The sequence below is a fragment of the Cervus canadensis genome, chromosome 32, assembly GCF_019320065.1.
Source record: "Cervus canadensis isolate Bull #8, Minnesota chromosome 32, ASM1932006v1, whole genome shotgun sequence".
Taxonomy (NCBI): domain Eukaryota; kingdom Metazoa; phylum Chordata; class Mammalia; order Artiodactyla; family Cervidae; genus Cervus; species Cervus canadensis.
In genome coordinates, this window is record NC_057417.1 from 36,545,225 (window position 1) to 36,560,957 (window position 15,733).

General features: G+C 48.0%; 1 protein-coding gene across 4 annotated transcripts in view; it reads left to right on the forward strand.

Annotated features, from left to right (window-relative positions):
- The window catches only part of ADCY9 (adenylate cyclase 9), a 100,853-nt gene that overhangs the window by 50,221 nt on the left and 34,899 nt on the right, over nt 1-15,733 (forward strand). For all 4 annotated transcript variants that reach the window (XM_043454893.1, XM_043454895.1, XM_043454891.1 and 1 more), the window contains exon 3: nt 12,176-12,366. In XM_043454893.1, the coding sequence (XP_043310828.1) occupies nt 12,176-12,366 (191 nt within the window). The remainder of the gene's footprint in view (nt 1-12,175; nt 12,367-15,733) is intronic.

Consider the following 15,733-nt stretch of genomic DNA (forward strand, 5'->3'; position numbering starts at 1 on the left):
TTGGACTTCTTTGCTGGACTCCCTCCCCCACCCCTTCATGACTCAGAGGTCCTCAGGCTCCCTTCCTGGCCCCTCCTTTCTTGTCATCCTCTCCATGGGTGTAGCAGGGACATCCCATCTCTGGTCTGGATCTCCCCTCTGATTGGGACGGTGTGACTGCTTCCTTGACGTCCTTGCTGGGGGATTTCACAAGCGTCTTATAATTAAAGGGTCTAGAACTGAGCCTCTGGTCTTACCCCTCAAACCTGTGCCTGCCCTGGTCTTCCTCAGCCAGTGAATAGGGCGGAACACGGGGAGTCGGCCTTGTTCCCCTTCCTCACCCCTACGTCCAGCCTGTTGGTTCTGCCTGGAAGTTATTTCATGAATCTGCCTGCTTCCACCCAGTGGTGACCCCAGGCCGGGCCGCTCTGACCGTCTGCTTGGGTCACAGCAGCAGCGTCAGGGTGAGCTGCTGCTGACTCTCGATGCCCTCCAGCAGCTCACCTGTCCCAGCCAGCCAGGGTCTGGGTAGGGTCTTGGATCAGAAATCAGATCGAACATTGGTGACACTTCATTTGAATAAAGTTTGTAGTCCAGTTAGCAATATTATACCAATGTTGATTTCCTTTTCTTGATTATTGGTCTATATTTTTTTAATTAATTTATTTTAATTGGAGGATAATTACTTTACAATATTGTGATGGTTTTTGCCATACATCAACATGAATTGGCCATAGGTATACATGTGTCCCCCAATCCTGGACCCCCCTCCCACCTCCCTTCCCTTGTTCTGTTTGAAGTTGCACAATAAGACAGTAACACCAGGACAAGAGGGGTGAGGAATAGAAGGGAACTCCTAGTTCTTTTTGTCACTTTTCTGGATTGTCTAAAATTACTTCAAACAAGAAGTTTTAAAAAATTAAAATGAAAATAAAAACAGGGAAAATTGGGCTGTGTGCACCCACACTTAAAGCTCCGCCGAGGTCTCCCCTGCGCTGACTCAGGCTGCGCCCGCTGGGTCCATCCCTGCCCGCTGCTGCAGCCTCACCCAGGCCACACTCCTGCCTTACCCTGCTCAAGGGAGGAGCAGCTGATTGTTTATTCTTCACTCCCAGTTCCAGGGGGTCAGGGACAATAGTCTGTCCTGCACACAGTTTTGTCATTAGCGTTCGCCTGGCATATAGCGGGTGCTCAGATAGAGGCAGTAGACAAGTGACTCCTTGGTCCTGTTCAGAGGAAGCACAGCACTTTCAGCGCTTCATTCTGCTGAAATCTTCTTGATTTTCATGCCATATAAACGAGCCCCTGCTGCAGGCGTGCAGTCCGCTCCTGACGCGTGTGGGTGCCGCGTGTGCCAGGCCTTCCAGCCGGTGCTGTCAGTGCTCAGATGAGTAAGGGAGAGGCCATGTACGGTATTAAGGGCATTTGTAGTGGGCCTTGCCTCATGCTTGGCAGATCTCAGGAGCTCATTATTTGCTGAAGGAGTGAGGAGGATAATTTCAGAATCTTTTCCTTTTAAAATTGCTGCAGATACACACATAACATGCACACACACACACATTATATGTACAATCATGTAATAGATGCATATGCAGCATTGTGGAACTTTTCAGTTTTTTTAATATCCTTTCAGCTGGTTCTCCCTTGGCAGGGGGAGGTGTGGGAGGAGAACTGCAGGACTTCTGGCGGCTTGTGGGGCAGGGGCCCTACCGTGGCCTGGCACCCACTTTCCTGGGCACCCCCTGCTGTGTCCCAAGGCGGCTTGACTTAAAGCCACATGGTGGGAGATGGGTAGAGATGTGGCTGATGATCTCAGTGGTGAAGGTTGCATATTGTCCATGAATTTAATTTCATTCAGGAAGGTAAAGAGGACACTGCAAAGGAAGTATGTAGTAAAAATGGGATAACACAGGGCCTTTGAGGTGGATTGGATTGAGAACCATCTGGTCTCTTGAAGATGTCAGTATAGGTCCTCAAGGAACTTGAAGTATTTCAGAGGATCCAGCGGGAATGCTGTGCTTCATGATGATTCCAGACGAAGCTCAGCTTTATGCTGGAACCGAGACCTGCCCTTGGCATGGGGGTCCCTTCTCGCAGTGCCTGGCAGAACCTGTGCCCGACTGTTGGTGACCCTAGAGTTTCTGGGCTGTGATGGGGGACCAGATGCTGTCACCGAATTTGCGTCAGGAAGGCACAGCATGCGGGTCAGCCAGCTGCAGGGTGAGTGCCTGATCACTGCGGGCAGCTGCCGCGTGAGAGCAGAGGCAGGGGCGGGGTCCCTCCCTCCCTCCCTCCCTCCCTCCCGTCCTGGGCCATGTCACAGCCCCTTGGGACCTTTCATTTCTTGGATGCCGTGGAGGCAGACAGCAGGCGGCAGGACAGAGGGGACCCAGGAGGAAAAGAAAGGGGAGGTTGGCTGAGGTGACCAGAGTCAGTTTACCTGCTTCACAAGTTGCCTGGGGTTGCAAGGGCCGGTCAGCAACACGGCTCATGAGACGCCTCCTCTGGCCTGGCCTTGGCCGCTTGCGACAAACCCATTAGCAACATGGCCGAGTGCCTAATTCAACATTCAGGCCGGTGCAGTCAGAGAAGCCACCCCCTGCTGGATGGTCATTTGTTCAAGGGTGTGTTTTACTACATGTGTTACTTTTAATGAGTGTGAAAGATCACCGAGCTCAGTGTTCATTTTACAAACTGCTTTTAGGAATCATGAAGTAAATTTCCAAGCTCTCCTGTTTCCTTATTCTTAAAGATTGTCTACCATTTTGTTTGCTTTCAATTTCTGTTTCTATACAGTGTCTGTTTCTACTCTGCTTTTCCAGTTTGCCATTGCTGCTCTCAGTGTGGAGGGTAATTTGCCCGTTGTCTTTGCTACTAAATGTTATCTATAAAAAAGTTCATACTGGTTTCACATTTAGTTCTCCTCTTTTCTCCAGCCTTTTTTTTTTTTTTTTTTTTTTTACCTCTTCTCTAGTTAATAAAGATAAGGAGTTTTCTGTTGCCCGTTCATTCTGGTTCTCTAACAAGGAAGGATCTAGATCTTCACTGTTCAGTGTGGTGGCAGTGAGCCACATGTAGCTATCTATAATTTATAACGAGAGAACATTAGAAATGGAGTTTTTCACTCGTGCAGCCACATTTTGAGTGCTTGGTGGCTTGTGACCGCTGAACCAATGGCTGGAGGACATTTCCTTCATCAGAGACAGTTCCCTTGGACTGCCGGCCTACCTGCTTTACACACCCCAGTAGTGCTCTTCCTGTATTACCTCATCAACCCCCTGAAAGCCTCTTCAGTTTTCCAGAACCTTCTCCTGTTCCTCCCAGCCCAGCTGTGTGGGGCTGAAGAGTAGAAGGCACATGACCTAACTCTGTAGCAGTCCCAAGGGGTCTCTGAACCAGGGGAATGGAGTTGTCGCCTCTCAGCCTCCGTACCTCACCGTCTGAGGAGCTCTGTGTTCCTCTCATTTCTCTCGTTTGTTTTTTTTCTACTTCAGTATGGTTTTGTGGTGCCTGGCCTGCCATCTTAGCTGAGCTGGATTTCTTTGACTTTTGGGGGGCAACTTTTCTTCCATCCTTGAGCTCCTCTCCTGATTTTTTTTTCTTTTAACTAGTTCCATTTCTTTTTTAAGTGTGTATTTATGACGCATTCTTTGAATCAGTGTCATTTTTGCGTTCAGTATGCCTTTATTGATTTATCATGTTTCTCTCTTATTTTAAACAGAACACAGGATTTATCATTGGTGTTAATTAATGTAATATTTGGAGGTTTTCTTTATTGAATAATGATGTATTTATCCAGTGGGACATTTCATAGTTTTGAAAATAAATGAATGTGGATCACATGTATCAGTATGGATGACTCTCAAACATATTGCTGCACTCAAAAAAAAACAACAAAAAAAACTTCTAGAATGCTTGTAAAATAATATCATTTAGGTGAAGGCAAAAAAATATATTAACGCTGAGTATTGTTAGCATGATGTATGTACTTAGTGAAAACCTAAAGAAATATGTGCGGAGGAACCCCTGATTGTGAGTTCAGGACAGGTCTCTGCTCTTCGGGGGAGGGGTTGGGTGGGGAAGGCCTGCAGGGAACCTGGATGCTGCAGACGACCCTTGCTCCTTGGACTGGAGGGACTCCACAAGTCTTCAGCCTACTTTTCCTTACATGTTTCTATGTCTGAGAAATTTTCTCATAAACTCAAAACCTCATGCTTATTTAAAACATAAGTAAATAAGAAAAAAAATCTAACATGGAGAGTGTTTTCCATAGTTCTGTTGCTCTGTGAATATTTTGGTACATTTCTGTGGGTTTTTCATTCCTTAAATTTTTTTCAGCTTTATTGAGGTGTAATTGACAAATAAAATTGTAAGATATTAAAAGTATAAATTGTGGTTTGATATATGAACATGTTGTGAAAGGATTTCCCCATCTAGTTAATTAACACGTTCATCATCTCATGTATTTATCTTTTATGTTTGTGTGTGAGAGAACATTTAAGTTCTAGTCACTTAGTAGATTTCAATTATGTAATATGGTATTGTCAACTGTTGTCACCACAGTTTACATTAGCTCCTCAAGCTGTAATTCGGTGTTTTTAACATAGTGGTTTAGCTGTTAGTCGTGTTCGACTCATTGTGACCCCACAGACTATAGCCCACCAGGCTCTCTCTGTTCATGGGATTTCCCAGGTGGGAAACTGGAGTGGGTTGCCATTTCCTTCTCTGGAGGATCTTCCCAACCCAGAGACTGAACCCATGTCTCCGGCATTGTCAGGTGGATTCCTGACTACCGAGCCACCTGGAAAGCCCATCTTCTGGTGGTGTTGGGAATAACACATTTTTCTTTCCTGTGACGCCAGCTGCTCTTCATGCCTACTCTTGTCCAGGCACTCAGCTGTGAGGTTTTGGGCCAGCACCTCTGCAGCATAGGGACCTGCTTGTTAGAGTGTCTGCCCCCGCTCCCCGGGAAGTCTGAGCCCCTGGCCTTCTGCTTGGGTCTGCCTCTCCTTTAGTAAAGCCCCACTCTCTGCCCTTAGACGAGGGGACTTGTCAAGATTCATCCACCCTTGGGCATGAGAAGCTGTTTCCTGCAGCTCCAGGCCACAATTTTATGTAAGTCTCATCTCTGCGTGTCCACGTGCCCCCTGCATTGCCCCTTGACCTCTTCTCACAGGTGGGCGCTCACTACTCCCTGCCTTGGTTTCAGTTTCAGTTTGCCTCTGGGAGAGTCTACAGCATAGCTGTGATTTTCCCGAGGCAGGAATTACAGTGGGAGGCTAGCATGGGAGAAGGAACCCCCAGCCGGTGACCCCCCACCCCGTGGAGGGTGCACTCTTGACCTCTCTTCTGTTGCCCGGCAACACTTTTCAGGTTGTCAAGAACAGACCACACAAACACAGCTGAGAAAGATCTAAGAAAGGAAGACCACCTCTAGTGCTGAAGTGAAATTAGAGAAGACGGAGATGTCCAAGACGATATTGCTTCCTGATCAGGAAATAGAGATTGGGGTTTCCCAGTTCTGGGCTTGTGCAAGTCTGCCTCTGGCAAGAAAATGCCATCTGGGAAACTGTTTCTGGCGACAATCCAGCTGGTATGCAAAACACTCATCGAGAGAGAGAAAACTTTGATGTGACCTGAAAGCTGGTTGACTTGGAAAGTGAGGACACTCGCAGCAGGCGTGTGACTGTGCTGAAAGTGTGATATGGGAGCCTGCCAAAGCCTGCATAAACATTCCCACGAAGGAACAGGTGGTGACGGCCCCGTGCTGTCGCTCCTAGGAAAGGCTAGTCAGGAGTGGGAAGAAGTGTGGGGTTTTGTTTTTGCATAAGGTGAAGTCTCCAGGTGAGGCAGGGTGAAGCTGTCAGTGTTGCCTTCCGTCCCAGCTTTAGGTGCTCCCGGGAAGTGTCTCGTGGTGGCTCCCCTGCCTCTGCAGATGAGGGTCCTGGTGGGTGAGAGGGGAGCGGCAGTGCTGGGGGTCTGGCAGCGCCCCGCCGTCTGCCACGGTGTGGCGAGGCTGTGGCCCCGCTGCTCAGGCAGGCTTGCTTGCAGCGCAGTGAGCAGTTGTCATCTGGGGGGTGTTGCATCGGTGATCTAGGAAGACAACCTGGGTGTCAGCCCAGCTCTTCTGGACTGGCCTGTAGCAGTGAGTGTTGCAAATTTGCTGATTCTTGGAGATATCTCATGAAGGTCAAACTTCTGTTGTGTTTTGTTTAATCTCTCCCAGACTTCTGAACTTTTGCCATGTTGAATTTTTAGTTCTTCAAGGCTGTTTAGCTTTATTTCTTATTTATATGTTTTTCCATCCTAGCTCTACTGTGTTATCTACTTCCAAGCCTTTCTTTGTAATATTTTTCTTTCACCTGCTACTGCCCACTCCTTTACCTTGAATTCCCAAGGGCAGTGTATTTCTTACTGGCTTTTTTTTTTTTTTTTCATTTCTCCTTCAAATCTCAGGACTGTTGCATCTTAATGTTTGTGTAGTTTTTGTTGTTTAAAAAAGAAGCAGCCTTATTGAGGTATAATTAACATACTGTATAGTTCACACTTCCAAAGTATACAGGTTAGTGGTTTTTAGAGTGTTCTCAGTTGTGCAACTGTCACCACCATCTGACTTTAGAATATTTTCATCATTTCCCCCAAAAGGAACCCTGGCCCATTAACAGTCGCTCCCCATCCCTCAACCCCCAAACTTCTGGCCACCACGAGGCTACTTTCTGTGGATTTGCCTGTTCCAGACACTTCCCATCAGTGGGATTATGTCAGACGTGGCCTTTTGTGTCTGACTCCTTTCACTTAGTGTCCTATAGCTTTATTTCCATTTCAATATATTCCCCTTTTAGGGTTTTGCTTTTCAGTTATTTAACTGCCACTTATTCCCAGATCTTAAATTAAATCTCCTATTTATCTATTTTCTAGAACGTATCTTCCATTGTCTGTGTCCTGTGTGCAAATCTGAAACTCTTAACATTAATTTTTAAACTATTAGTTTAACTATTAGGTTAAAATCTTAAAATTAGCTAGTATTTCTCAGGTCTCCAGGGGGAAGAGTACAGTCTGTGTCTCCTGTAACTGCCACAGACGTGACCCGACATGCTCGCCTATGTCTAATGGTCACTCAGGGTCACCTTAGGTGAATAACAGTTCATTAGTTGTCAGTTCGTCTTAGTTCCTGACTCCTTTCCTTCTAGCTGTCTTGTTTTGTAGTCTCTTCTGATTGTTTAATTCTGTCATATGTAGTATTCCATAGTTACTATAGACCTTCACTTTCCTTTTGTTTTCTAAAACTCACTGTAAATATGCCTTTTGTCACTGGTGAACCACCTGCCAGCACAGATTTGACTTCACGTGATTCTCTCTTCTTGTCGGTAGTCACTGTCCTCACCCTCACCGCCAGCCTCCCATCCTCCCATTTAACTCTTTGTGAGCATTACTGCATGCCCTTCCTCGGTCTACTCTGAGTTCCTCTGGAGTGTTCCTGGAGCTGCCCTGAGGGGAAGCACTGACTCCTTTAATCCTCACATAAGACTCACATAAGGTGGGTCATCATTAGGTGACTTGTATTTCCATTTTAGGTCACGGTTTTCATCTGCACTGTTGCAGATGAAATCATTATCCATTTCTTTCAATACTCAGCCCAGGTCCCTGCCCTCAGTAGGTTACTCAATAAATATTTTGTTTGCTGGGTAAGTGAATGTGAGAATGAGCCAATGAATGAGAGATGGTTAGTACCTGGCAGACTGTTTCCATAAACAGCCAAATGCTGTCTTTCAAAGAACTCATTTTGTAGCTTTTGAAGACCTGTGGTATTAAACCCTAATTCAGGAGCTTCTTAGAGTTGGAGGGAGTGGGTCTTTGAAGGTGGTTACACTGGCCTCTCCCTGTGTTGGTTTCCAGCATTGAACAGGGTAGCACGTCCTCTTGCCAAGTAGGAAAGTTCAGAAGACAGCTCACAGGAACGTGGTCACCAGGTGACTGCCCGGTCACTCACCTTTGGCCGTGATATGTACCCATTCCTGCGAGAAAACGGAGGCTGGCACTGGGGGCGCCAGCCGCAGGAGCAGGTGTGGGGCAAGTGTGTGCACATGTGTGTTCTTGTAAGAGTTTGTGGGTTGGGCTAAAGGTGTAGTCAAGATCAAGCCACACAGGCACAGTGCCCATCACTTCACTTTTTTAGAAGAGCGTTAGTTTCACCCACAGCCATTTGCTATCTTGAGAACTTGTGATTTACTGTCAAGTGTTGGGACAATCAGGATGAATCACCTCCTTGCAATTAATTAATTGTTTCATGTAGGAGTAGAGAGGGCCCATCCACAATGTTGTGATGTTAATAAGATGGAAAATACTTTTTTTTCCCCACCAAAACTTTTGCTCTTCTTAAGCAGAAGCAATAGATAGTTATGAAATATCTATAATTTTGTAGGCCCTGGTTATTTGGTAGATTAAGGTTGAACACTTTGAGTCTTTATTTTCTGTGTTGACTGACTGCATTTTAGTATAAATAATCCTCATGCTACTTGGTCATCACAGACCTAGTTAGGAGGAAAATTTGTTACAAAGTGAAGTGAGTTTTTAGACTGTTTGGTTCTGAATTAGCCCAAACCGATGGCCTCCCCTTACATTTATTGTTTTAAGCTCCCAGGCGTCTGCTGTGTCACGCCTCTAACTCCCAAGGTCATGCCTCCAGGCATTCTTTCCTTCCTGATTAGTCTCCTCTTTTCTTTCGGGTTTCAGGTTGACACTCATGTCCTTGGTTCTCAGGTTGGGATATCGCCCTCCAGAGCAAAAGTCCTGCAGAAAAAGACTGAAATAAAGAGGCCAGAATCGTCTTTCTTTTCCAAAATGAACTTTGGCACTCACTCAAATTACACTCAGCTCACGAAAACTAGACACGAGTTGTGTGCAAGGCTTAGGTTTTCTCCTCAAAGAATTGATGCTGTAGTTAAGATTGTGGACCACGTCAGCCTCTTGAGCACATGTAGCCACAGGTGGCACTTCTGCCCGTTGGAAGTTCTGGGTACCTTCTCTAGCTGCTATGAAATTAAGCCAATGGAAGGCATCCACGCTGGCGAGGTTCAAAGTCAATTACCAGGAAAGAATATAAGAAATCTTATTAATTGTTCTCCTGTTTACACTGTACATAAGAAAATAAATAATTCAGCTGCCTTATTTTGCCCTTCTGCTCAAAGAGAGCCGTCCTAACGAACTTGGACCCCTGGTTCTCTCTGCGTGGTTACTCATTAAATCCTTATGTCTTATGATCTCTCTTGACTGGAGACTTTAAAGGGGTTGCAGCCCAGTCACCCGGCCCAAGTAACTTCCCTGGGATAGTTCACATCCGGCCTGGCTGTGTCACACTTGCCACTCCGGTTTCAGCAGAAGGCTACACTTTAAACTTAAACTTTTCATATTGAAGCATAAATTGAACGTTGCTTAACTTGGTCACCGATTTGGTCACACATCCGTTTGTCTGTCCTTTGGAATACTAGCACTGCTGTGTTACTAGTACAGGTTGGTCACTAGGGGCTCCCCAGAGGAAAATTCAAGTTAGGAGCAAATTCGGAGCAGTTATTGATTTAACAGTCCTCCAAATGCTTTTTTGTACATAGAAGGAGCGTAAAAAAAAGAGTCCCAGCGATAAGCAGGCCAAACACACTGGTTGATAATAGTAGCTAATGTTACTGGCTTTTTGCCGTGTGCCAGGCACTGCTGTGAAGGCTGCACGTGTGCTAATCATTTAATCCTCGAGTCAGCCCCATGGGGTGAGTCCTGTTCTCAGTGGGACGCAGAGCCATGAAGAGTCTCACCCCGTCACATGTATCGAAGGGATGGAGCCTGAAGCCCTAGGCTCCCCCGCCCTCGGAAGCCACGCGCCCTCACCCGTCACACCTGCCTGCCACGAAGCCTTCCCGCTGCCCCACACTTTGGGGAGCAGGTTTCTGCCCGTTGGTCTCCCACCTCCCTTGTCCCCTGACTCCCTCTGCACCCGCTTGTGGCCAGTGTTCCCAGGGCTCCCTGGTTTTTCCTCAGCCTCCTGCCTGCTTCTTCCACCTCCTCCCCATGGCCCCTGTGTGAAGGTTCCTGGAGTCGGCCTGCCCAGTGCAGGACATGGACTCCAGCCCCTGTGTGACCACCCCTCTCCCCGACATGTCCTCTGTTCCAGCCACGCGACACTCACCTCCATCCCCGCCTCTGCCCGCCAAACACTCCCTTTCTGGAGGCCACTTCCCCAGTTTTTCTGTCGACACCCACAGCCTGACACGGCTGCCCCAGCCCCTGGTCCTGGCAGCTCTCACAGGACTGGCCTCTCTTTATCGTCTTCCTCAGCATGGAGGAGACATCACCCAGGAGGCCTCTCTGAACCACTGAGTCTTTGCAAGGTGCACCCCGTCCCGTGCCTTCTGGGCCTGGACCCGCTGCCGAGGTCCCCCTGCAGGAGCCGCCTGTATGGGGAGGGCCGTGGCTACTGTGTTCAAACTTGTCCCCCCAGCATGATCACAGTGCATCGTAAACAGAGGCTCATGATACATGTTTGCTTGGTGAGTGGCAGCTCAGTAGCCACAATTCAGAGCGAGAACAGCAACAAGCCTCAGGGGTGTCCCCTCCACGGCAGGCATCAGAGCTCGTGCTGTGGAGCTGGCGCCGGGCCCTGCATCCCCAGGCAGAGATATTCTAGTTAACGTCCCTCTTTAGTTTATGCGCAGTCAGGACTGTGACTAATCCTATACATATTTGGGATGTATATTTTTTTTGGAAAAAATATAGGGAAGTTCAGGACCTCAGGTTAAGAGTGAGCATTTGACACTCTCCTTGGAGTCAGTCAGTATCTAAAATTATTTATCTCAATCTTTGGATTCCCACCTCTGAGTTGGCTGCACTCCTGGGTGTCTTTAGGTGTCCTCGGTGTCCTTGACAGATTCTCAGAATAGTTGACTTAAAAACATACATGAAAAAAAAAGTACACCATACAGTATTTTACAAGGAGGGCGGGAGAGAAAGAAAGATGAAGTGACGAGATGGTTTAACTATAAAATGATTAAGGATTATTGAGGAATTAGCCCCAGGGTCATTTGATTAATTTTAGAGTATTTATTAAATATGAGTTGATTGCGAGAAACTGTGGATTCAGAAGTGTAGACACTGGCCACCTCTTGATTGAGTCTCTCCATGATGGCTTTTCTTTACCGCTTTCTGCTGCAGCTTAAACTCTTTAAGATGGAAACCCTGCTTTGTTCTGATTTTATTCTCTGTGTACAGCATACACCAGGCCTAAAATAAATATTTATTGAATAAATCACATTGTCACTCCCTTTCATAAATTCACAGTCTGGGTCAAATTCCAGTAAAGACTAACAATGGATTTCTTTCAGTCAGGCTTGCTTCTTTTTCAGAAAGCCCTTGGGTTCCATCTGGAAAAGCTGTTCCTTGTTACCTTCCCAGCAGATAGTCCTGCACACCCAGAGCAGGGCCCACCACCCGTCACAGTGGCTTCCCCGGGGAGTGTATACTGCTACTGCAGCCTTTGTGGGCATTGTAAAGTTGTAGGCTAAGTGTCCACTTAACCAGCTTTTTTCATTTGTTTTAAATGGGGATTTGGTGAGAGAATAAAATTCACATAGATGGCAGCTTGACACATGCTGATGTTCTTGCCATGAATGTCTGGATCCCATAGAAACTTGATGAATGTGAATCGAGGGAGGGCTGAGTTCCCTGATGGTGCACATCCTGGTCTCCCCCTTCAGTGTGGTTGGCAGTCCCTGACGTAGGTAACACAGTCTGTAATGACCCTCATGTCTAGAGTGGCCAATATGAAGATCAACAACCGGTCTCTACAGATAGAAACAAACCCCAGAATTGTAGAGGGTCCGCCATCAGTGGGCTCTGCCACTGGCAGAAAGAGGCCATGAGACCCTTCCAAAGAGGGACTTTTAACCCCCATTTCAGCCCCAGAATGTGACATGAGCTGCCCCCACTCAGAGGACACAGCTGGAAGACATGGTGTGTCCTAGAGGCGGGTGTTCTCCGTGAGGCTCTGCGTCTCTGGGAAGCTCACGGGTGCAGTAGTGAAAATATGACCTTTTCTCATTTTCGCTTTACTCTCAACTTTGCAGGAGAGTGCCCCGCGCAGAGAACAGGACGGAGCTGTGCTTTGACCACTGCTGGTGTCACCTGTGCTGACTGTAATTTTTATCCATAGGTTTGAAGACATACCTGATAGCGGGTCAGAGAGCGAAGGAGTCTCACTGCAGCTGTTCAGAGGCCTTGCTTTCTGGCTTTGAGGTCCTTGACGGCTCGCGGGTGTCCTCAGGCCCTAGGGGACAGGGGACAGCGTCGCCAGGGAGTGTCAGTGACTTGGCGCAGACTGTCAAAACCTTTGATAACCTTAAGGTTAGTTTTTTTTTTTTTCCTACTTCTAAAACATGATATTAATTCTGCAGTAGAACATGTGAAATAATAAGCAGCCTTCAGGTCTGTGGCAGAGACTTGGAATGCCCTTTCATTTTTTTTTTTTTTTTAACATTTTAAAATTTAGTATAAGGTTAGCAGCATTTTGCATTTTTAATATCTTTGCTTTTATGATATTTTATGCACCACCATTTTCTTTTTACACATAGACTTGCTTCTAACTTGAGTTACTATTTTCTTTCTCTATGAACTATGATGTCTTGGGGGGAATTTCTGAAAGCTCACGAAACGTGATGATAGTCAAGGTGATTCTCTCAGCGTCTTGCTTTGAGACCTAGTTCATATCTTATTTCAGAGACCACTTTCTCAAGTACTCATACGTCTCCTGAAATCCAGTGTTTTATATAATTATTTTAAGTTTTGTTGGTATGGATAAAGCCCGTGCTGTATACCTCACTGGAGGAGCTCAGGCTCGCCAAGAACATTCTAGAAGTTCATCAGTGGGACAGAGATCGCCTGGTGGTTGCATGGCTGCACCCATTCCTGTCCTAACAAACCACCAAGGAGTTAACACAATGGGCCCCGAGCCTGCAAAAGCACTCTAATGTGAGTCGTTCCTCTGTTGATGTAGTTCCCCCACTGCACTGATACCTTTTGTTTATTTTTACAGTTTACATATTTGCAGTTTCTTTTTTTTGAAAGAGACAGTTAAAACCTTTTCACTTCACTGTTTTGTGCTCTCGAATAACACTGTGACATGTGGTCAGGATGATGGCCTGCCGATGTGGCTGTGACCCAGCACGTTCCCACGTGTCCTTGTCCATTAAAACAGTTGAAGGCTAGCGGTCTTGGTGTTTCATGGTGTGACACTTGGCTGCAGCCTTCGGCTTATTTCGCTGTGTTGGACTCTGTGGTGCCTCTCCTCCAGGTGCCGTGTGTGGTTCCCGTGTTCAGGTTTGTGGACCACACACGCATCATTTTCATCACGTGCTTTGTTTCCTCGGGGCAGGGTTCCTCAGCCTCAACACCATCAACACTCTGGGTGGAGAACTCGTTGTGACGGGGGCGTCCTGTGTGCTGTGTGATGCTAAGCAGCCTCCCTGGCCTCCCCCTGCTGGAAGCCAGGAGCACCCCCTCCTCCCGGGGTGGCAGCCCCGGTCTGCAGGCCTAGCCCCGTGGCCCCTCGCGGGAGGGGAGAGGTGCAGTCTCCCCTGCTGAGGAGAGGGTGTTGGCCCCCTCCTCCCGCACGCTCTCTGGCGGGTGTGCCACGGTGGGTGTGGCAGAGAGCCCTGCAGTGCCTGCACACTTGGAGCCAGCTCCTTTGCCTGGGCTGCTGTCTCACGGGAGTCAGAGAGAGGGACCCCCCTCGGAGCCAGCACCGAGCACAGGCCAGGCCGGGAAGAGCAGGGAGGCAACAAGGGCGTGGCTTCCAAGTCTGGCCTTCTTACCGGAGGAGAGTGTTTCCTCAGGCTTCCAACTGGACTGTAGTCAAGTAGAGAAACAGCTCAAGCCAGAAGTAAGCGCTTCATTGCATTTGTGTGCCACTTGAGATGATGTGCGTGCGTGTGTTTGTGAGGGCAGGGCCCTTGTGGACCTCACCGCGCCACATGCCTGCAGCGTCAGCAACAGCAGTTCTGCACTCAGTTGCCTTACGAAGCTGTTCTGTCCTCCCGACAACATTTCTTATTCTAGCTATAAATCTACTTATATACTTACGTATTTTGGGTCTGGTTAGGCAAAAGCAATTTAGCATTCTCTATTGCCATGTGTAAGTTTTCCAGATAATCTTGTGATCCCTGAAGGATCTCTGTGCCCCTTCCCGGAGGGGACGATGAGAGCATATGAAGTATACTCTCAAATTAATTTTGGGAGGATAACAGGACATCCCCATCCTGAGATGAGGACACCCTGAAGGTAGCGTTCCTAGATTCACGGAGTGGAAGGAGCAAGAGGAGACAGGAGGCCTGGTCTCCATGCCAGGATTTGCCACTCAGGGTCCCTTCTCATAGTCCTGCTCTGGGCCCTGGTTCCTGGGCGTCGGCTGGGCCAGGGCATGTGACTGAGAGTCATACGCTCCAGGGACCTGAGTGAGTCGCTGTGAACTGTCATCCTGGACTCGAAAGGCAGAACACTGAGGTCTGCTGTAAGGAGCACGTAGATCACAATCTGACGGGCAAGGCCTCCCCTCCGGTAGGAGTCTCTGAACAGGGCACAAGTGCACGAGCACTCCCTGGCCCGGGTCTCCAGGAGGATTCCTGCTGTGAGTGGGCAGCGCCCCACGTGGGCCCCTGGCCTGTCGCCTGTGTCATCCACACTACCGTGAGCCTTTCTAATTTGCTGGGTCACAGACAAGTTCCTCCCCGTCCTTCCCCAGGATCTGCAGACTCTCTCTGTCCACAGTCTTTTTTCCCTTGGATGCTGCTGCCACCCTGGCCATCAAGAGTTGGCTCTCGTGGGCATTTCTATCTCCCTATATCCCCCTGGCCCCTGCCCAGCACGGGAAACCCTGCCCAGCTGAGGGAGCCTGTCATAGAGAGGGTTTCCCCAAGTAGGTTCCCTTGAGCAGTAGTTTCTCAGGATGGCCTAGGTGTCAAGTATGGAAAAAGTGTTCTGCAGTCAAGTCAGTGTGGGTTAAGGGACACTGAAAATGTCTCTTTGCTCTAGGCCTTCTCAGAGCTTTAGCACGGTAACATGCATGGGTAGGTCTCCAGAGAGCGAAGTGGTATGCAGAGTTCTCTGGCCTCTTCACCAAAGATTTCTTCTTTCAAGCTGCACCTTTTGGGGGCCTGCTTGACTAGTGGAAGGAGTTCTATAACCAAGCCCAAGGACTCCTGAGTCTGCAGCAGAGTCAGGGTTTATCTGCAGGTGCCAAGCAATACAGTGGGAGACGAGCCTCAGACCCACTCCCGCTTGGTCTTTGAGTTAAAGGGGGAAGACTAGTGAAGCTGGAGTTAGTCATTGTGTTGCGGCATTTCTTAATTGTGGTTTCAGGAGTCAGGATGGCTCTGGTTCATGATTCTCTGGCCTGGGGTCCCTGGTGACTCATGGCTGGGGGTCTGTGGCTCATCTAACCCTGGAAAAATGCCAACAGCAACAATTCAACGCGCTAATGATGCTGTCGGCGATACCATCTTAGTCTCCTGACGCTGGCCGAGGCGTGTTCAGTTAGCCCAGCGTTGAGGTCAGAGGGCACAGGAAAGGGAATAAGGTTTTTGATAGATTGATCATAAACTCAGCAGGGGAACTCGGTGTTAGAGTGACTCAGCTGCAGTTTCAAAAAAGAACCAAGGACTTAGAGGAAAGGGGTTCCATAAACTCTTGGGGAGTGAATCCACGCGTCTGGTCCTGT